General features: G+C 44.1%; 1 protein-coding gene across 1 annotated transcript in view; it reads left to right on the forward strand.

Annotated features, from left to right (window-relative positions):
• The window catches only part of STPG2 (sperm tail PG-rich repeat containing 2), a 2,646,564-nt gene that overhangs the window by 808,358 nt on the left and 1,814,377 nt on the right, over positions 1–23,829 (forward strand). The window contains exon 9 of the mRNA XM_069630546.1: positions 13,040–13,203. Coding sequence (XP_069486647.1) covers positions 13,040–13,203 — 164 coding nt within the window. The remainder of the gene's footprint in view (positions 1–13,039; positions 13,204–23,829) is intronic.

Consider the following 23,829-nt stretch of genomic DNA (forward strand, 5'->3'; position numbering starts at 1 on the left):
CTCAGCCACCTCTCCCCGGTGTTTATGAACCCGACCTTTTCACCTGGTCTGTCTGCCCGGAATTTTAAGTCCTGGATTGCAGAAGGCCCGGAGACCCTGGGACAACTCTTTGAAGGGGGCCAACCCTGCACCTTTGAGCGATGTAAAGAACTCTTTATGATCCAGGAACAGGATAGATTCACATACACCCAGCTGCGCCCCTGGTGCACCCATCCACAGACTCACCAGGCAGCTATCCGCCCCCCCACAGGCATCGAATTGACCCTTAATGAGCTCCCGCCCCGAGGGAGAATCTCCACTCTATACAAACGCCTCCAAACTGATTTCTTAACCTCCAAGACTCGGTATATGGCCCTATGGGAAGCGGACCTGGGCCGTCCGATTGAAGATCAACAGTGGGTTGACATCTGGTCCAGGGCTCACACCTCCTCATCCTGCATCACAAACAGAGAATGCGCCTACAAGATCCTCCTCCGTTGGTACTACCCTCCCCTAAGACTTCATCACATGAACCCCACACTCGACCCACAATGCTGGAGACAATGCCGCCAAATAGGCTCCTTCTTCCACGTGTGGTGGTCCTGCCCCAAGGCTCAAGCCTTTTGGAAACAATGCTTAGCGACGATAGCAGACATCACTCAGGTGCGACTGCCCTTGGACCCCGAACCTATTCTCCTTGGAGCGCCGATCCCCGGGACTACCCAAGGTCTGGTCCTAAGGCCAAACTATTATCCCAATGCTTACTGGCGGGCAGGAACGTGATAGCCCGCACCTGGAAAACGACGGAAGGCCCGCTCATGCCTTTCTGGTGTATGAAAGTCTGGGACATCTTGAACGCTGAGAAGGTGACGACTGCCGGGGCAGGCATTCTACATCGCTTTCACAACATCTGGGGTCAGTTTTGGACTTTGACCAAAGGTTCTTTGGAGGGGGAAAACACCCAGAATCCCTAAATCCCTGACATTCAAGCCCCAACTGGCCAGGAGAACTGTTCAAGATGGAGATCCCCAGCGGGGGCGGGAAGATGGAACTTAAGACCTGAGGGTGGGGTGGGAAGAGCGTCAAGTGGTATTGCTTTATGCTTCATGTCGCAAGTGATTAAGCTTTGTATTGTCATAACCTGCCTGTTTAAAATAAACATGTTTAAAAAAATAAAACAAGCATTGGTAAACCCAACAGTTTGGCTTGTGTACAAGTATTAGGCATTTGCCAGGCGCTGCTATTAGATGCCAAGGTATTCACACCATTTGCACCTGCTACCATCATTGGGCAGTAATACTACTACGACTGTGCCTGGCAAGTGCACAAAAGCCCAAGCTGTTGGCATTGCCAATGATCATTTTATTGGTTCTTAGTTATGGCCATATACAAATCAGTCTACTTCCAAGCACGATGAGCAAAAAAAGGGAGGGGAATATGACCAAAGAGAACAGAAGAGTGTGAAAGAAGGGGATTGATTCGATCAAATTGGGTAGAAAATAACAAACATGGGGAGCGGGAATTGCAGGGGTGTCCCCCGCTCCCGAAGTTCATTATTTATTTGGCCTTGGTGGGTTCTGGTGGTGTCCCCCGCTTCCTGAATATAGGAAGCGGGGACAAAATAAAAGGGGTACCCTGCCATGTCGAATCCGACCCGTGTTAGAGGGATCGAACTGACGCTGCAGGGTCAGCAGAGACAGTGGACAGAGAAAAGGTATGTGTGAGGCAAATGCGGGGATGTAATGAGGGTTTAGGGGGACATAGATTTGGTGACTTTGGCTGCAGAAACATAGTATTCACGGTGAAATTGACTACGGTCAATTCCGCTGCGAACAATTGTGCCACAGTCAAACAACCAAGATCCATCCTGGACAGTAGGGCGTATTCTTGGCAGTAATGTTGGGAAAGGATAGTTTTCAGAGCCTTTCTATATTTGATCTTTTTGGGGTCTGCCATCCAGCAACGGGGTATTCCATGTTTTGGGCCTTATGCCCCCCGCCCCCACAATGTTTTGACATGTTGTTCTTTCTTGGTCCTTTTCAAACATAGCCTACCTATGTTGCCTGATTGTAGGCTGCTCAAGGAAGCTTATTTTTGAGAAATTATGTAAGCTACGCAGGCCTTGTAAACCAGTAGACTTGATGTATAATGCATGGCTGTTAGAAAGATATCCTTTCATCAGGTAAGTAGCGATTTCTTAGTGCTGGTGTGACAGGGTCAGATTTTTCTTATAAATTGTGCTGTGAAGTTTTTCACCCATTGTAGTTTTATTCTTTTTTATGTTGATCAGCAAACGCACTATTGCAGCAATTTTAAAAGGATTCAGGTAATCGTATCACGCCTCCTCTCATGCACCTTCCTAGTTCAGACGTCACAGAGACTATCGAGGACAAATGACTTTGCCCAGAAATTCTCTACAACCCCCTACTATAAGCTACATGACACGGAGGACTGCCGAAACATGCAGTAACCTGTTACCCATGCTTGTGTCCTCCATTGGTGAGGCATGGGTATCACATGCCTCCCAGAATCAGATTGCCCCCATGGTTTTGTTGTGCAAGAAAAAAATAGATGCAATCTAAGGTATGATCTATGTTTTTTTCCTCAACTTTATTTATTTTCTCCAAAAATACAGTCACGGTCGAGCAACAAATCCTGAGGCATATAACAGCAACAGGGGACTAAAGATGTGTACACTGTTCGCTTGATAGAGCCTAGACAGAGAGAGAGAGAGACAGCAAGTTCCGTCCCAGGCTAGCTCAACATTTCCTTATGGCCGGACTGGGAATGACATTCGCACCAAGTACTTCAGACCTCAAACAGTCCGTATTTGGGGCCCAATTGCAGCAAGCTATCTTGCTCTATAACAAATACTGGGAACATTGCCAGGCCAACCAAGCACAGTAGTGTTGTTTATGGCTGAGGTGGTTTCCTTGCAGTGATAAGGATCTAAATAAGTTTGGCCTGTGGTTTTTGGATAGTGTATTTGCGCAGAAGGTGGCGAAAGGTAACCAGTCATGTTGAAATTTTGTTAGGAACCCCCGTAGTATTGCAAACCTTCTCTCTGTAATTTGGTCCACCAGAGGCCTCACAAGGGACCCTCTAGGTGTTTCCAACATTTTTTTTGTTTTTTTTTGTTTTATTTATGTGTTTGTAGTGCGTCGAAAGCTCGCAGGCATCAGGGCGCAGTGCCATAGAACCGGGTGACAAGACAAATTTAGACATAGGAGCAGTTCAAGAAACATTCAATTTTTATGGATTTTACTTAAATATGTGTGTTTTGAGATGTCTCTTAAACATTCTACCATTAGGTTCCCAGCGGATAGCCAGTGGAAGCTTGTTCCACTGCTGTGCAGCCCGTACCGGGAAGGATTTGCCCGCCCCGGTCACTTGATTGACCCGGGGCACCTGAAACTTGCTGTGTGCTTCAGATCTCAGAGGCCAATTAGGGATGTATTTTATGAACTTGTTCCTGAGATACACTGGTGCTGCCCCTTGCAGGCATCTGTGCACTAGTGGCATTGATTTGAAGAGTATCCTGTCCTCAATCCTGAGCCAGTGTAATGCTCTCCTTCCATCCGTCACATGGTCTCTTCTTTTAATCACTTTGACCACGCGTACTGCATTCTTCTCCATTATCTGACATCTCTTGATGCCTTTCTTCGGAGCGCCCAACATCAGTGAGTTGCCATAGTCCAGGCGTGATAGGATAATGGCCTAGGCGATCATAGCCGAGTTCTTTTTGCTGAGAAGGGGGTGGATGGCTCTCAGGAGGCGGAGATAATAGGCACTGTTTTTATGAAGGTAGTTTACCTTGGCATCTACGCACAGTGACACCTCCATCATCATCCCTAGGGTTTTCACTTGCGCAACTACCTTAATACTTGAGTCTTTCACCAAGAACAACTCCTAATTTGGCTCTTGCTTGACAGGAGCCAAATATCATCAGCTCGTTTTTTTTAACTATTTAAGCACATCCAATTACACTCCATCCATTTGTCAATTATACCGTAAATAGCTGCGATCTTAGCCAAGTCTTTTTGGAAGTCACCTTCCAATTCCAACACCAACTGTGCATTATCGACGTAATTGGCAAAATATACACCGTGATCTCTAATAATTCACATAAACATTTCATAAAGAGATTGAAATGTAAAGGGGACAGGCTGGCTCCCTGTGGAACCCCTGGGTTTATGTGAGCTGTCTTAGAGAACTTCTCTTCCCAGTGGACTCTTGCTACTTGATCCGCCAGAAAGGATGTCAACCACGCCAAAGCAGCCTTGGAACATCCAGCCGTTTTCTCCAGAACCTGTTGTAGTAATTGGTGGCCCACCAGGTCAAATGCAGCACTAAGATCCAGGAGCATTAACATCCCTGCCTTGCTCTTATCTAGTATGGATAACATATGTGTCTGCAGATCAAGCATTGCGGTTTCCGTGCTGCGTGCTGCACGGAAGCCCGATTGCTGCTCATGCAGGATGTTGTTAGCCTCAACATATGATTGGAATTGATTCATAGCTACTTTATCCATAATTTTCAGGATGAAGTTGGTATTAGTTATAGGACATGGGTTACCGGGGTCCTTCGGATCTAAGCCCAGTTTCTTGACCAGGGGCGTGATGCTAACTTTCTTGATGTCTTGGGGGACCATGCCCTCATGAAAGGAGGCATTATCTATTTTAGTAAGAACTGGGGCAAACAGTTCCTTATTTTCCAGGATTATTTTAGGGGGGATAATATTTTCTGCACACGACAAAGGTTTCATTTTCGACAATACTTTAATCATCTCATGTACTGAGATGGATTGGAAGTTGAAAGTTACTAACGTGTGTTGCCGCCGTTCAGCCACCAAGGGTATGGAAGTCTCCTTGGAGGCCTCTCTAGCCGATATAATAGCCTCTCTGGCTTTCTTTATTTCCCAGAGAATGCCCTCGGCACCAATTCACAGTCCTCCTCGGATGGAGCATATGGGGGGGATAATACTTTAGATTTTTCTACTGAGTTAAGGATGTCAAATAGTTTGCTTGTAGAATTTGGTGCGGCTTCTATCAGCTTGTTATAATGGTTGGCTTTGGCCTCTCTGATACTTATTCTATATTTAGTGTTCACGTGCTTCCAACACTCTTTATTATCTGGCGATGGATCTTTTTGCCAGATCCTCTCCAGTCTTCTTTTCTCAGTCTTAAGCTCACCAAGGTTACTGTGGAACCAGCTTTGATGGTTATTATTTTCCCTAACCATTTTTGATTTAATGGGGGCATGTTGCTCCACCACTTCTGGTATTTGGTTAGTGAATTGCTTTAGCATTTTCTCACAGGAATCCCTGATTTGGAGGTTTTCAGCAATCTTTGTTAGACACAGTTTTAATTGTTCTGGGACTAAGCCTTTGAAATTTCTACTCAGTACCCTCGTGTGGGGGCTATGAGTTCGTTTTGGGAGGTCCGGCAAGTGTACTTCGAACAAGACTGAAAAGTGGTCTGACCAAATACACGGCTGCGTACCAGATTCTGGATGTTCATATTTTGCGTGACAACCCAATCTATCTGATTTCCTTTAGCCATTGTCGGATCACTATCTTGGACTGTAAAGCCAATATGTTTCATATTTTTCTCGAGAAGGATTACATTGGGGGATTGTGAGTCTTGCTGCATGTAAGGCGTTTGTGTTCCATTAGGGGAAGGCATGATGGATGTGTTCCTCCTTTATGCTGTAGGCACTTTCTAGTGCAAGGACCAACAGGTCTAGGGGTGGTTCCTAGCCAATTATTTCTTTTGCCTTCATTAGAATCTCTTTCCAGAAGAGCTGGATTGTTGGGCATAGCCACCACAGGTGAGCCAGCATCTCAGTTTCACCACAAACCCTCCAACACTGAGATGAAAACCCTGGGACCAATCTGTGTAAGCGCTTCGGACTGTACTATCATCTCAAACATATTTTATATAGGCACTCCTTGGTCGTGGTGCATCGCAACAACTTAGCTGCTTTGGCCCATAGGGATGCCCATGCGCCTGATGGAATTTGCAGGCCCAATTCCTCCTCCCATTTCCTCATATATTTCTTTCTTACCCCTCTTGTCCAGGAGACGGCAGAGCCGGGAAATATTCGCTCTTTGGATATCATCCAGATTGTCAGCTCTCCCAAAGTGAGTTGTCTAGTGGCAGCTTTTTTGACCATTTGATTCGTAAGCCAGTGATGAAGTTGGAAGTATGTGAACTGGTTCTCCTCGGAAAGCCGAAGCTTGGCTTTGGCCTCAAAAAACGTCATTGGCTGTCCATGCAGATATCAATCCCTCAGGTTCCTCAGATCTTCCTCCACCCAACTAAGGAAGGCCACACGATTGCCTCCCAGGGTAAATTCTGGCTTATTCAAGAATCGAGTGAAGGAACCGAGACCCGGTCGCACACCCCACAGCCTTTGTGCCCTGTCCCAATAACACTGTGAGGCAGAAGTGGCCTTTTTCAGTACTCCCCCCTCCTTGCCGGTCTCACATCCCACTGCAAGCAGATCCATTAGTTTGATCCTTGGTATGGTATGGTATTGTTTATTTATATTGCGCCTATACCCAGGCAAGTGTTTCAAAGCGCTTATGGAGGGTGGGTCCAGGGGAAAAAAACAACAATCGTTCAGAGCCCTTGAAATTCTGAGAAGATACTAGTCTGCACAGGCATAGTAAATGCATTTAACAGTTTGAGATACAGCAAATAGGCCTGATGGCGATTCTGCAGTTTTTTGCAGTGCAATTAAATGGGTAAGACAAGGAAGAACAGACAGACGATCTTCAGGTGTGGTGTGTACGGATCGTGAAAGTGCACAGAAGGTCATAGGGAGGGGGAGGATCAAGTGCACCCGGTCGGTTGAGATTGGGTATGTCTAGAGAGAGCCACTCTGTTGGGTTATTTCTCAAGTGCAGTGAGTGTGGGTGGGGTGTAGGGCCCTGAGGCAAGTGCGAAAGAGGACTGGCAGGGGTTCTGGGGACCTGTGGGACTCTGATATACACCAGGCGGCCAGTCAGCAAGCTGTAAGGAAGAGGAGGGAGAGACAGAAAGAACAGAGAACTAGGTTAGCCGGGTAGAGGGAGATTGAAGGAAGAGGAGAGGAGGAAGGTCTTGAGGAGTTTGCGGAATTTAAGGAGATCTGGCTCAAGCCATTCTTGTGGCTGCTTGCTCTACTTGGTTCTAGTTTGTCTCTGTAGGGTTATGGAGCCATGAAACGACATGTGCTATTTGGGTTGCCTTCAGGTTTCTGTTTAGGTCTGGGACCCTGAATCATCCAAGAGCAGCCGCATAGGACATGCTGCTCTCAGCTATTCCTGGGGGTCTACCATTCCATATAAAGTGGAACATGGAACATTGCCTTCTGCAGTGGCAGCAGTTTTCGCTTCGGATGTGGATTGGGTGTCTGCTAAACACATATAGTAATTTGGGGACTATATTAATTTTAAGGGCATGAATCTTACTTATCCATGAGATGTCTTGGTTAATCCAACAGCCTAAGTCTGTTGTGAGATGTTTAAGAAGGGGGGACACGTTGTGTCATATGAGATATCCCCTCTTCTTTGTAAGGTTAATCCCCAGGAGAGCTCCCTATGCAATGCTAAAGTATTTTGCAAGGTATGTACTACGGGCTCAGACTCAGTAATATTTAGGCAAATCAATTTGTTGTAGTTTATCAAGAAGCTCATTAATTTAGCCAATGGCTCAATCAATAGGTCAAAGAGAAGTGGTGAAAAAGGGCATCTTTGCCAACCCCCACTATTCAGAACAATCTGTGAGATGTTTGTTAATTCTGAGCATAGTGGTTGGGGCACTAAGCATTGCATTAACCCAAGCCCTAAAGTTTGCACCAAAACCCATAGGTGCCAGTAGAGCAGGAACCGCCAGTTCACTTTGTCAAATCCATTGTTTGCATCAATGGGCCTATTGGAGGAGCAGTCAGATGAGGTTTTCCCCGATTTAATGATGAGAGTGGTCGTGGATTCTGCCATAGTGAGGAAAGTTATACCAGAGTTCAGGAAGGAATTAAACAGTGTGGCAAAGTGTCATGTGAAGTGGGGCTTGAAGGGTTAATAGAAGGATGGAGTAAAGCCGTCTGGGCTAGGGGCTTTATGAGGGGGAGGTTTTGGATCGCCAAACCCCACTTTCTCCTACGAGAGGGGCCTGTCAACGGGGGCACGGAGATCCCCTGCAGATATGTCCAAGGTGAGAGCCTTGGGTTGGAGTCTCAAGACATGATTTGTAAGAAAAACTATTGTGCTTTTTCCAGTTTTGCTCCCTCATCCGTATGTGCGATGCCTGCCCTATCTACTAAATTTTACTAACTCTGCATATGATTTCTAGTGCGTGTTTTCATTAATTTGTAATTCAAGAGTCTGTTCGCCTTATTCCCATTAGTGTTATAGGATTGGCGCGTGTGGATCAAAGATTGCGCTGTGCGGTCTGAGAGGTGTGCGTCTAGTTTACTTTTGGCAACCCGGAGCGCCATTTTAGCCTTTATAGAGGCCCTGGGTTTCAGAGATTTCTCGCATTGCATAACCACGGCCTCCAACTCTTTCCTAATCTTTTCCTTCGTGGAAGGTATGTTTTTTAACACTTTTATTTTCAGAATTTTGTTGTTCCCACACTTCCATTCTCCACATTTCTTCCACAGGACTCGCTTCCTAACTTCCGTGCTTCTCCATTTCATTATCCATGATGAAAAATCCAATTTAAAAAATGTAAATTTGTTACAAAAAAGACATATACTTATGGAGGTACTGGCATTGCTACCATTGTTCCAGCGTTTACACCATGCCATACACGATTTGTCTATGGATTCTCAAAGGATTTGTTAATATGTTCAACTTGGTGCTGAATAATAGCATTGACTGAAATGGGTTGCCTTGCGTATACACTAAATATGCTTTAACCGCAGTATACACCTCAACGCTGTAGTTCATCTTTGGTATTGCTGTTTAATGTGCCCATTTCACAGACACTGGTAATTTAATTATTTGTTGTAACATTTGTGACATGCTACATGCCCCAAGTAGTGTATTATAGTGCAAGAAGAAAAGCAATGGTCTGGTGGAGGAAGAGTTTGTTCTGGAAAAAACAGGCTTTAAATTCCTTCCTAAATTTAAGGTAGGAGCGCAGATAAGATCGAGTTCCACAGCTTAGCCCAAAGGTATGAAATACTTCCAGCGTCTTTTGTTTATCTCTTCGTTTTTGGGATTCGACAGAGGCTGGTATCAGCAGAGTGTAGCTGTCAACAGAATGAGTGGGATAAAGTTTTTAGACATTTGAAATGTGTGGTTCTAGTCCTTATAGGTCTTTTTGGGATACGCAGAGGCTCCCTTCATTTTTTTCTTTGTGCGACAATCATGTGATGGAGGGATCCTATTCTCAATGAAATTTGCGCTTTTCAGTCAAGACATAGTAGAAGTCTTGCTCTGCATTCTGGGCATGCCTTTGGCTCTGAATTTGCACAGATTAGAGACCTAGAAAATACTTTTGCCCTGGTCTAGATGACAATGAACCGATTAAGGTTTTTACAGGAGTACCTCTGTCTGCAAAGTTTGGACAGGGGACGTTGTAGTTGGAAGAAACAAGAACCCATTGATAGAGCTTGTTTGGGAAGTGAGAGACTGTTTGTTATCAGTGGCATAACCCAGATCTTTGCAGGAATTGGCTGCGGTCGGAGAGGCACCCAGAGATGATTCTCATAGATGTGTGAGCCTTTAGAGAGCAGCAAGGCACACATTGAAGAGTTTGCTGATTGGTGGTAGCCAGCAAGAAGGGGATTGACACTATTTCCAATGTACGTGGATCAGGATCTAGGCGTTGCCCTTCTTTGGAATTTTCTTTTGGTCTTGCAGCACGTGCAAATTGAACTACCGTTGGTCATTCGTGGAGTACATAACCATTGAGTTCCTTCAAAGCCTTTGCAGCTGCCTTCTCATTGGGCAGGCCTATGAATGCTTGTCCTTTCATACGGCCTTCTTTCATCAAACGTATGTCAAATATTATAATTTCCGTTTCTGATGAAAAGTCAATGGATCATCCAAAAGTAAACTTAAGGTCCTTTTCCTTAACTGCCTTTATTTTTAATGTCGCAGGCAACTTGATACAAGCGGTCTTCAAGTTATGGAAAGGAGGAATTGGATTGTCCAGTCAATTGCACCGTGTGTAAAAGCAAATCCAAACTGTTTTATCCTGTAAATATTTGTTTTTTAATTTAAGCTAATACAAAACTGTATTAAAGACACTGTGAACATGGAAAAAAAATAATAAGGATCTAGGCATTGCTGTCATACATGTATTGCTCAAATCAAATGCAGTGGGTGATGTAAGCCAACAGTCATAAACAGAGGCTGTACATTGAGGGGAGCATAGGGCAGAGTTGGGTTAAGTGGCAGAGAGCTATTCGTTGGGTAATCTAAGCTGATCTACGGTTTAGGAATAAGATGAGCCAACATTAAGCATTGTTCTGGAGCCTGGAAATAGACTGAAATCTATCCAGCAGGACCTGACAGTCATCTGTGTCAAAGAGAGTGGAAAATGCTGTGAAAATCAAGGTAGTGATGGCATCTTCAGCTGTTGTAACCAGCAGGCCATCTAGCGAGGCAACCAATATTGCATCACTACTTCTATCAGGTCTGGAGCCAGCCTAATGGTGATCAAGGATGAAGTCATCCTTACTTTGATATTGGAGTTGTTCTCAGGCAGGGGGCATGTGTAATTTAGCGTTAACATTTAGGTTTACGCTAGACTTGTAGTTTGGTAGGTCTCTGGGGTCTACATCTGTTTTCACCCAGAGATATATACTGGCAACATCTTTCAGGAGGGATGTACCTACACTATAGGTTAAATTAAGAAAGTCCACAATGTGTTAAGACATTGCAGGCTTGTGGAGGTGGTGGGGAGCCTTGGTGAATGTGGGTGAAAAGCTGGGGGTGAGAAGCCAAGGCAGGTGGGAGGCCAGATGACTTCTGTTTTTGGCATTGAGAGTGGTACACAGCACTTAGAGATGGTCAAATGGATGGCTGAGATTACAGAACCGGTGTCCAGTTAAAGTACCGAATTCAAAAGGATCGAATGCCAAAGGTGAGAGTCAATTTGACCTAAAACAAAAGGGTCACATTTTTTTTGTTTTAAATTTTTTTTGGGGGGGGGTTTCTGTTTTGGAAAAAAAGTGTTTTTACCACAACAAAAAGGAGTTTGGGGGGACCGCCCACCCAAAAAAATAAAATGTTAACAAAAAAATATAAAATATTCGACCCTTTGGTTTTCAGTCCTTTTGATTTGACCCTTTGGTCATTCGATCCTTTGCATTCGAAACTTTGACCTAGAACCCACAGAACCTTTGGGTGGGAAGGCAGGTGGCCTCAGAGGCTGAGGGATTTTTAGTGTAGCAAGATCTTTGAGCGCTCTTCTGATCTACATATATAAAATTCTTAGGTATTTTTCCGTACACAACTGATGCAATTTATCAGTGTTAGGTTGCCCTCTGCTGTCCAAATGGCAAAGTGCACATCTGTGTGCCCTTTCAATTTAACAACTATCATTTCAACAAACAGAATGAGCATGGTTCTATGCAGTCACATTCACCTTCCACTATCGCAAATATTCTGAATAATTTCAAGTTACTTCTTTCCACCCCCACTTATCTTCACACAGGGCACGACGATTCCAGTGTCAATAAAATTTTAATTACCAGCTCAATGTTTCAGTCGCTAAAGCGTGAAACTCTGTAGGATGAATGTCTCCTCATGAGCTAAACCTTAAAGTAGATGCTGTAATTATGCTACTGCACAACCTTATGCCATCGCAGAGAATCTGCAGCGGAACATGGCTGACGATTACACATCTGCAAAGACACATCATAGAGGCCTGTGTAATTGATGGAACTTAGATATTCTTCTAATACCGCATTTACCTCTCATTCCATCTGCTACAAATATGCTTTTCAAAAGCATACAGTTACTTATACGTTTAGCCTTTTCAATGATCATTAATAAGTCACAGGAACCTACGACCCCTTCCTGGAAGCGATCACTGGTAATTCTTTAAGAAGGGGGACAGAAGTGATCCTATGACTTACTGACCGATTTTGACATTCAAGATATGCTAGAATGGCGTATGTAACAGCAGGAACGGCTAGTACTATGCATATTTTGCCTATTGAGCAGATACGCTGAAATGCTTGGCTGGCCTTGGTATGCATGTAGTATTGTCATGAAGGAAAAGTGATTGCCTTCTTCATCTCTCAAACACCCAATCTTACATTTTCAGTTCTGTAAGGGAAGTGCTAAACCATTTTGCCCAGATAAATTCACCACATGGTCTAAAGGTCTTGAGTAGGAAGAATTTATTTAGACCGGATGTCAGACACCCATGGAGGAATACAATGAAATTCCATACATACAGTAACATCATATGTTGCCATGATCAAGCCACATTTTTGCAAATGTACCATTTTGCACCAGCTTTCTCAAATTGCTTTGGGGGAGCATCACTCAAACATCCAAAGTTGCTCCTGTTTGATCAAATTCTAGGATTAATCCCAACCCCCTCTCAGTTACCATATCACAGAATTAGTGTTATAAGCATTGTTATTTTTACCTCAAGAATGAATGGCGTAACTTCAATAAGTGATTTTTTTAAAAAAGATATTCTGTTTTATTATTACTTCAAGGATATGGTATTTATTATTTGTTTGTGTGTATGTGTGTGGATGTGCAAATGTATGTCCATAGGTTACAGTCTTTGCAGCTAGACCACTCGTCTGAACCTGTGGCTGTCCAGATGGTTTGGAATATGACTTCCATGACCCCTCACAGTGACTGTATGGCAAAGGCTGATGGGAGTTGTTTTCCAAAACATCTGAAGAGCCAAAGGTTGCAGACCCTTGGGCTAGACATTGGTAGATCCAGTTATGGTACATTTCAGTCCTCCTACCAGTGCCAATAAACATGCCTTCCGAAGCCATGGCAGGCTTTCCAGACAAACAGTAGTGCTTTCCTGGGTTAACTGTAAAGCAGTGACACCAGTGTTCAGAATTGGATGTCTCTTTTTACCTGCAGGTCCGGGTGCCTACAATATTTTTGCTTTTGGCGTGGCGCGTGAAAGCCTAAAGAAAGCGTACCAAGAAAGTTGCCAGAAGGGGGCTTTTGGATCTTCAGCTGTTCGAACTATGGCTGTCTCACAGAGTGAAGCAGTTTGGAGTCCTGGTCCTGCTGATTATCAGGTAAACTTTAAAAAAAAAGCTACTTGCAAGATTAATTGAGCTGTCAGTTGAAAGATGCTTTGTTAATTCCTGTGGGTATTTGAGCGCATTCCTGCCCAATGTGTGTGTTGCTAATTGCAGCATCTCTTGTGAGTTAATCCACCCTCCTTACTTTTTCACTGCAGGCCATGACCTGGCATAAAGGTATAATTCACAAAAACTAGTCATGAAAGAGGGGGGGGCGGTGTGTGTGTGTGTGTGTGTGTGCGTATGTGCGTGTGTGTGTGTGTAATCATAATGTTGCATTGTGCATTTTCCCCAAATCGTTGTCAATATCAACCTGTACATTTATCTATATGTTTCGTTATCTAGCTATACTTCATGCGTAGATGGAAATGCATAACTGCATTTTAGGTAAAAAGTGGAAGTTCAAAGTGTGTACATTGCCCAAGTACAGAGGTTGGCCCTCATTACGAGGCTGCCAGTTTGTTGACGCAGTGCCCCTTCTCCCTTCTCTCATCCTCAAGTTCTAGCTTTTTAGTTTCCCTTCCCCTTGAGCTTCCCTTTCCTTTGCTTTCTATTCCCCCTCCAGCCACAGCTATTTTTACCCTAAAATTAAGTCAGAGGGTTCAGGAATGTCCAGGCAGAGAGGCCTTTCATTGGCATTCTCTTTTGTCCGGCCGGGATTAAGGGGCGTTTTGTCCTAGGAACTGAGGGTGTGGCAAAATTCAAGAGACGTTTATCAATGGAAGTTTTCCTGGGGTTGCACAATTCAGACACCTACTGGCCCCATCCTGGGCAAACGTTGAGCAATAACACATTTTTTCCCATCACACATTACCATCAGATTTGTCTTGATACGCCCTGGATTTAGATTCAATTGTCTAAAGTATTTCCAAAGCTCAAGTGTAGGTAGGATGGAGTGATAGGAATTGCCTGGGCATTCGTTGTCTCGGGTCACAAGAGCGCAACATGTTTTTTTGTACCTCTGGTGGATTTACGCTCTATTTTCCTGCTAATGATTAATTGTCCCCAATTTTCCAGTGGAAGACAGTGTAGTATGTCAGGATAGCCCAGTGGGACGCACAAGAAGGCTGAAACATTGGTTGTTTTTATTAACAACAGAGGGTAATAACAAAGGATTTACTATGATAAGTTCAACAGCAAAATAAATTTTGGGTAGTATCTATAGCAAAAACTATAAAGAAAGTCCCATACAGAAATTATAGCAATGGGGTCCGTCCACCCCGGCCTGGGTGTCCAATTGATAAACCTGTTTTTTGTTTGGAGGCTGCAGGTTTGCAGGGTTCCTGAACCTTGAATCAATTGAGTATAATGCAGGGCTATATGTGCCTGATAAGTTCTGGGCTTGGATCAATTGGCATGTCTTCTACTGCAGATCAAGACAATGGGTGAGCTTTGTCCATATTGACCCCTGAGCCAGCCTCTGTGGCTGAGGCAAGGGGCTTTCTTGGTTAGTTGACCTGCTCTCGGCTGTAGGGTGTTGGTACTAAAATTAAATAATCTTTTATCCTTACTAGCGTAAGCTCCATGGTGAGATTGCACCATCTTGTAACTACTTTTACTTCCTCTAAGGTCTACCATAGACTGAAATGATCTTCTGGAACCTCCCTGTTCTCTCTTGCTAGTAAGGCTAGCTGTTATCCTTCGGTATAGTGAGTACCCTGATACATGAGGATCTCTTTTGGAAAGCTTACTTGAGGGAAGTAGTGGAAGAGGTGCTTTGGGATGTTCTTAACATTGTTGGTTTGAGAGGGGTACCTTGTTCCAAAGACCATGCTTGATTATTATTGTATATTGATGTCCTTGCCTTGGAGGGAGCAGAAGCTCACTGGCTCAATGGCATCCATCCCAATGCATGCAAATCACACATCAATAATGTTCATTGGTGGTAGTACACCTTACTAACATCCGGCTGGGAGGTATTGTGTCATGGGGTATTGTAGGCAATAATAAAATTGTGGCAAAAATGTCGCCTTTACAAAAAATCGCTGCAAAAATGCTGTGGTTTGACCCGGTAAAGGTGTACCCCATTATACCATTTAAGGGGAGCGGGGTTGCGGGGGTGTCCCCCGCCCCCCTTAAAAGGTATAATGGGTCTGGGGGTTGCGGGGTGTCCCCCGCATCCTTTACATGTATTGCGGCTGCAAAACCACAGCCTTTTTGCCGCAATTTTTTGTGTAAACGGCCATTTTTGCTGCGATTTTAACACATGGAACCCATGGTATAGCCAAGGTCAAAATAAATGGCTAAGGACATGGATCTTTGTCTTAGACACCACATGAAGTCCTGCAGATGGATAGTCAAGTGCCAATTCTAAGACAGCTTTCTTGTATTTCACTTGTACCAGCACGTGATAGCGACTGTCACCCTTCTCCTGTATGTTATTGGTAACGCATTAGAATGTGTCAAATTTCTCTAGAAAGTATGGCTCAGTGGTTCTGATGCCCTCCTTGTGGGAGATACCATTATCAAACAAAGCCTGCAGGGCTGCATACTGGAATTGTGCCTTTCCAAATTCCATCCTCTAGAGGACACAAACTGGGACACCCTAGTGGTGAAGTGTGATGTAGTCCTGTAACATCCAATTTAGAAATAAGGGCTAGCTGTAATGTCCCCTTCACTACTCAATTACATATCTCCACCAGCCCATTCTGTCTGGGACAATATAGAGCCGTAGTTTTATGTTTCACCCCTGCACTCCCTAAATAGTCTGCCAACACTCTGAACTGAAAGTGGACCCCATTGTCAGTCAGTACAAAAGACGGAAATACTTCCTTCTGGAACACACTATCTAAATCTTCCACCACAGACTTGGCCATCACGTCGCTCACCCATTCTACATATGGCCATTTACGGTGGTACTCTATCAGGACCAGCATGAACCTCTTAGCCTGATACTAGCCAGGCAGCGGACCTATAATGTCCAGTGCAACCTTTTCCCAGGACTGCATGGGTATCTTGATAGGATAAAGGTGTGGTTCCACAGCAACTTGTGATTAATCTATAGCTGCATACAACAGACAATTGGCCACCATATGCTTTACATCGGCATCCATGCACAGCCACCAATACATCTCCAGTATCATCCTCTTGGTCATGTTTCAATCCAAATGCCCCTTATTGGCTACTCCAAAAATTGCAGACCTCATCCCCTTGGGGGGAACAATTGTCTCACCTCTATCGACCCGGCCTGCTTAACTAGGGTTTGATGCATGCCCTCACCACCCATGCCCTTTGTATGGCGAGATTTAGGATGGCCTCAAAGCGGCATTCCATTTCTGACACCATATGATACATGGCATCCAAGTGGGACACACAAATAGACTGAGCCTCTGTTCGTTTTTAGCAACAACAGTGTTCATTTTAATAAGTGCAACAACAAAAGGAATAGAAAGTAATGTCTTTGTCAAAAACTGCAAAGAAGGTCTTTTACAACAGTTGCAATAATGGGCCCATCCATCCCAGCTTGAGTGTCCGATTCAAACCCCTAGTCTTGGTTTTTGGGCTTTGGGTTTGTGATTGAGTACACCGAGTGTCCCTCAACAGATAGAACATGATTGGTAGGCTTTTCTGTTTTCAGTTGAATTCAATAAACACCGGAAAAACACCACCGGGAGAAAAAGAATCTCCTAGGGTTCGACTGAAAAACACTTTTTTCCCCACTACCAGTGGAGTCTTAGTGTGAGCAAGGTTGGAGGGAGTTTTGGGGGGGAGAGGTGGTGGGGAGGGGGCTTGGCATACAATAGGAGAATGGCCCTACTCTCCCCCATGTATGCCTGTATGCTTTCTCCAATTGCTTCCTTTCTTTTCCCCCAACCTTATTAAAAAACAATGCACATTCAATGTTAGATCGTTTTCTTTGTTAAAAAAAAGCACAATTGTATCTGTCAGTGGTCACTAGCTATTTTGAGAGACAATGTGAGCCATTTTTCTAGCTGCCGATTCACTTATCAAAATTGGCCAAAGTTCCTCTAAATAGCCCTTGACCACTGACAGAAAATGGTTTAACATGGATTTCTCAGTGTCTGTTTGTGCCCGCAGACCCTCCTTTTCCCCAATCTCTCTCGAGGGGACAGTTTGAATAAGACATGCACAGACACCACATTTATATTACTTTGTTTTTTGTAAAATAATGTATTTGTCAGTGAGCAGGTGCAACTTTGAGCTGTTATAGCCAATTTTAAGTCTTTTATGTGGCTATGAATTCACACCCGCCCAAAAATAAACCAATCTGAACATTTGGCAAAATCCTCAAAATAGCCCCGAACCAGTGGCAAATACTCCTCCCCCCAAGTAAACAAGGATGTAATATAGATTTTTCAGCATATGTATTTGTGCTTCAACGCTGTCATTGTGGCTAATCAAATATATGTAGTGTAAGAATGAGGCATGCACAGGCAGTGGACAATCTTCCTGTAAAATGTTTCTGTGATTTCACACTGATGTCAATACATATGTAAATTAAGGCCCCTTGCACGTCCTCTGTCAAACCAGGCCCTCACACAAAAAAGGCTACAATCTTTCCAGGGGAAGCGTCTCACTGACATCTGTTGCTGGCTTTTTCAACAGAAGCGTGTTGGCTAACCCTTTTGAGAGTCTGTTTCTTCAAACACCTGATCATTGACAACATTAAATATATCCCATGATATTTCTACTCCAAAAAGAGTTTATGTTAATAAATGCATGTTTTTCAGATACACAGTTATTCTCCATAAAAAAATGTACAAACACTGATATACACAGATTTTTTAATTTTGTGAAAACGCTGAAAAAACACTGAAATTGGCAAAGCATAAACATTGAAAACCACAAACACTAACTATGGATTTGTATCAGTTGTCAGGTTGTATCCAGCAGGTCAAGATAAATAGTGAGATTTGCCATGACAGACCCCCTCTTCTAGCCTCTGTGGCTGGGACCTGGGACATTCTTGGTCAGTTAACCACCTCCCTGATCTAATAACCTGGTTTACAAAATATCCATTCTCTGACCCTTCTTAACATAGGCTCCCTAGCCCCTGGTTAGATTGATGCATCTTATACCTCCCCCCACTTCCTCTAAGTCCTGCCCTGTACTAAACTGGTTTGCTGGAATGTCCCTGTTTTTTCTTGCTAGAAGGGGTTCTTGTTCTCAGGTATAGTGATGATATCTCCTGATCCAGCTCCTTCTACTCACCCACAGATGGTAAGGGCCTCCACCACCGTCTCCATCATGAGGGGCTGGCTTTGTGATGATACCTTTTTTCCAACTTCCCCACAAATCTCTGTCTCCTTCTGTCTGATGATGCAACTCTTCCACTCCCTAATAATTATTTCCCTCCTCCTTCTCCTCGTGGTAGCTTTCTCCTTCTCCAGCCACCTCTCAACTTTCTTTCTTACTTTTGATGCTGTGCCTCCTGCACACCCCAACACTTCTTCTGCCCCTGATGATAATTCTCTGTTACTCAAACCCCCTTCAGACTATCCCTTCAAACTCCAGCTCTCACTTCCGGCTCACCTCTCAATAGTCCTCTCGCCTGCCACCAAACACATTCCTCCAAATCCAGACAACTCATATTCCTGCACTGACCTGGGTGTGTTTCACAGGAAGGGCACTCCTCCACTTGTTGATATTGAGGGCACCAGTTTCTTGAGGGATGTGATGTTTTGTGATTGGGTCATGGGTTGGCTTGTACATGTGGCTTGTAAGGGTGCTGGCCAGGGGATGTATGAAGGATTGCTACCACCTTGGAGTCCTATAAGGCCATAATAAGTCATGGAGTCTCCCTCCCTCTTGCTGGAAGCCCTGAAGTAATTGCCAGTGGGAGACTGCTTCCCTCTGTTCTCCAGGCATGTGGATTATGAATGTCAAATCTTTCGGTATGCATGGTAAAGTGTCTTTCACATTTGTGCTCCCTCCTTCGCAGGGGATCTGGCATCATTATATGGTCAGTAAGGGGCTGAATATTCCCGTGACTGCCTCCTGCCTTACAGCAGGGACCCATTTGAATTGGTCAAGATCCCTCATATATCTAAAGCATTCACTACTCTAGGTTGCACCCAGTACTTTTGATCCACCGCAGTGGTGCCTAAGGTTAAGCAACAACGTTGTCACCGTACTTAGTCAACACATCAACTTCTGCTTTTTATACTCATACATGCACTTGGGATCTGCTACATCCTCACAATTGGGTTGCCATGGGACATTCATAATAGCCCCTGAAAACCAAATTTCTCCTTTATCCTATTTCAATTAATGGGTTGAACAACTTAGATGCATATAGGATCATCACACTCCGGTGGTTATAGTGTGCAGTATAAATATCCTTAAACATTAATATTAACATTAACAATTTGTCATTCCATTCACAAAGCTGAATAAAACCTTTCAGCATTTAATTGGAGATTCAGCAGTGGGCCTTTCCTTCACTGATCTTTTTCCCCGCTAGATCTTTTCCAGTAGCAGGAGTATGCATCTTGGGTGGCATTCGTGTTTTAGTTTTTGAGGCAAGTTCCTGTACTCTTTGTTCAGACTTCTAATGTGCAAGAAAATAAAATTGACTTTTGGTCCCAGCAAATGATGTTTTCTTCACCACATGGAGACCTTGCTCCACCGTCTCCAGTACTTGGAACGCCAGCTCCTAAACATGACCCGAATCATAAGCCGTCTTCAGGGTGTCACCCCCAGCCAAGGATAGAGATGGATTTACTCCATTCCTCAGTTCATGTCTCACATTGCTGAGCTTGAGACATGTATTTCTGAAGAACTACTCTTTCACCATCTAAATCCCGTCATTTGCAGTGTCATTGGAATAATTGAAGGTCATGAAGTTTTATGGAAACATATTTGGCTCATGTTAAAATAATTTATGTGATGCAAATGCAAGTATTTAAGAAAAATAGTTTTGAAGTTATGAATAGGATATAACATCCAAGGATGAGGGCCATGTGTAAACACTTGTTCAAATGTGAATTATATGTAACTTATCAGTTTCGTGAGGATAGCTCAGGCGCAAGGCCTTAGAAGCAAGATGACACGAAGTACCACAGGTTCGATCCCTGGGTCCACGCTTAGAAACGTCTGGGTATTAAGTGTGTTATAAATAGCATATCATAATCAATCAATCCATATTATGTCAATATATTAGACACCTTCCAGACATTATTTTTTCTGAAGATGTTGACAGGCTTGTTATTTTATTTGTCTGGGATGACGTAATACACATGTAATAGAAGAGGTGCAGCATACATACCCACTTATTTAATTTATTTGATTGTGCATTTGTAAGGCACTTATACAGTAAGACATTGGGCCTCATTACGGTCATGGCACTCCCGTAATGAAGGCTGCCGGTACGGGACCGGCACCCTTCATTACGGGACGCCCTATTACGAGGTTCCCTTGCGGGACCCGGTAAGTACGCCTGGTAAAACCAGGCGTCCTTACCGGGACCCGCAAGGGGACCAGGGAGCTACTAATGGGCCCGTTATTAATGGGCCCGTTATTAGCTCCCTCCCCATTCCCATTGAGCCCTATGGGGGCTCAAATGGGGATGGGTTTTTCCATCGATGACTTACCGGGTCCTCCATGCTTGGAATTGCCTGGTAAGTCCTCATTGGAGGAACCCGGTACTGGAACCCGGTATGGAGGCAGCCATGCCCTTATTAAGGGCATGGCTGCCTCCATACTCGTAATGAGGCACATTATGTTTCAAAGCGCATACAGGGAAAAGGGAGGGAACATGGGACAAAGGCAGTAGAATACAATAATGAACAGGATAGAGGTGGTCCTACTAGGCCTTGTGAGCATTTGGATCGTGAAAGTGCAGAGACAGAGGAGGGGTTGAGGGGGGGTGGGTAAGTGCTGAGGAGATTCCCCGCGGTCGGGGGATGAAGTGCAATGGGGCGAGTTGCCGGGTACCGGTAAAGTGCTAGACATGGGTTGCATAGAGATGAATGGTCATCTGCCAATACAAAGTGCAGTTATGTGAGGGAACACACACCAGTGAGTGCCCAAGGGCAAGTGCTAGGAGCGGGAAGGGCTGCAAGTCATTGGAGAGATGGCCATGATGCAGGAGGCTACCAATCATCTCAGTGACTGAGGGCTTTAGCATGGGAGGGCAAGGGGGAAGGAGGAGGTTTAGAGGAAATTCTTAAAACGTGTCTGGAATTTTAGGAGATTCAGCTCAGGACAGAGAGGGGGGGGCTGTTCCAGAGGAGGGAGCCAGCCAAAAGAAAGAGAACAGCTTCCAGCTCAGCACTTAGAAAAGTGTTATGACATAGAGAGAGTTGGAGCCGGAAGAACATAAGGACCTGGAGGGAGAGTATTTGATGAGAGCAGATTGTAGATAGCTTGGTCCCTGGCCCCAGGCAGCCTTATGGATGACGCAAAGGGATTTGAATTTGATCCTTGCAGCAACCGGGAGCCAATGGAGAGATTTTAGGGCTGGAGAGATATGGTCCCTGCCCTTGAAGTCAAGGATAAGTCTTGCAGCCCTATTCTGGATAAGCTGGCAGGGGCGTAGAGAGGAAGAGGGCAGATTAAGGAAGAGACTGTTGCAGTAGTCCAGCCTAGAGAGTATCAGCACTCTAGAGACATTGAGCTTCTGGGGAAAGATAGGGGAAGGAAGGATGCCTCTAAGGAGGTGGAGTTGGAAATGGGCCTTCTGGGCAAGACCCATGAGGGAGGAAGGAAAGAGAGGAGACAAAGATGATTCTGAAGTTTCTGGCTTCAGTAGAAGGAGGTGGGGGAGCCCATGGAGGGTGGCCAGAGAGACGGGAGGAAGGAGGAGCAGGAATCCCGATAGGAAGGATCTCAGTCTTGCTGGCGTTGAGGCAGAAATCATTAGAAGCACACCAGGACTGGATAGCAGAGAGGCAGTCAGGAATAGTTGAGGAAGAAGCAAGAGGGTCAGAGGTCATACATACATACCTACATACATACATAGGGGACTCCAAGTCCCGGTCATTTTCGGTTAATCAACAAGGCTCATTGGCCTTAGACTATCCAGTATTAAAGATAGTTTGGAAATCATTGATCAAATCATAGCCCTATTTAACATTGACTCTAATAAGAGGCATACATCATTGATTTCCCGATGATTTCCTGAGCTATTGCCTTATAGAGCTGCACTCAGATCATGGCTTTGGATCCTCTGTCGCCACTTTCAACTCACAATAAACCTCTGGTTAAAATATACATTTTGCAAATAAAGAAGAAAGATTGCCTGTGTTAATGTTGTGTGACAAATCAAACATACTCTGAGTCCGCAGCCACCACCTCTACCCTATCTCAGAGACCCAAATGCCATTTGTGGATGTGAAGTTGACCATGCAAAGTGATGTGAATACATTTGATGGGAATGCTTCACATAGCTGTCGTTTGCTGAACCTCCTTATATTCCTTCAGTTTACTCCTGCAAATGTTATCATCAAAGCTACACTTCTTGCCCTATTTGATTAGAGAAAATGCTCCTGCACCTTGTTGGCCCAACATTACAATGTAAAGACTGGCTTTGCTGGTGTACTGACCATACTGAGCTATTTGTAAAATCTCAACACTTGCCCCCTATGGTCAGAAGGTCATATTCAAGATGTTATGTCATCTCTCAAAGATCTCTTCCAAGCTGGCAGTCCATCCACATAGAATCCAAGGTGCAACTATTCTCCCCAGCATAGTCCCGATAGTCTAATGACTGGTAGTTTTTATGGGCTTTAAGGTCATGAGGGAAGAAAGTCTTTTCATTGAATGGTCCCTGGCTCTGGCGTTTCTGTCCCGTATGCTTTAGCAGCACCTCTCTCATCAGCACTAAACATTTCTGTACAGGAAAACATTTCAGCAGGCATGTCCTTTACACATTTTAAAAAAATGCCCTTTCTTTTGTGTTATTTTCTTTGATTGATCTCAGTAGCCTGTCTTCACATTAACATTAAAACTAGGGTTGTACCTGGCAATCAACTTAACAACCATCAAAAAAAGTCCACAGTTGAAACCATCTAGGTTTTCCTGATGACCACGAAAAGGCATTCCTAAAGTAAACACACTTCGAACTATGTCTAAAAGAATATTTAGCACTTCATGACACTGCTTAGCTTCTTCGGAAATGTGTCTGTCAATACATGCTGCAATGTTCATTGTTGTAAGCTAAAGTAGATATCATGTGTGATTTGCTTTTTTCCTGTAGCCTCATTGATTGTCCAAGAAGCCGCCAACCATTGAAGCCTTGAACCCGCTTTACATTTTTGGTTTCATGATCACCCAAAGGCCAGCAATAATGGCAATACACATAGTCTTCTTTGTATGGGTGAGCCAGCCGTTTCACTCTTACACTTTCATTTAATGCATTCTTTATGAAATATGATGAAGAGAAGAAGTGATGCAAAGTAGCATTTCATGGATATTGGCCATCTGGAAAGTCTTTTGCAAGTGGTTGGCATGCACCATTAGAAACAAGATCACACAGTTCAGTTTAAGTAACATTTTTGTATAGGGCTTTATCTGTTACAAAATGAACACATCTTAATTTAACTCCTGGTGACCCCTTCTCATTGATAGATTAATTCTCTATATTATTATTGGTAACACTTCCTATTTTGAAATCTGTTACAGAAGGATTCTGGAGTTCTTTTTGTGGGCTCATGTTTG

Source organism: Ambystoma mexicanum, chromosome 6q, assembly GCF_040938575.1.
Source record: "Ambystoma mexicanum isolate Mex_15411 chromosome 6q, UKY_AmexF1_1, whole genome shotgun sequence".
NCBI classification, from domain to species: domain Eukaryota; kingdom Metazoa; phylum Chordata; class Amphibia; order Caudata; family Ambystomatidae; genus Ambystoma; species Ambystoma mexicanum.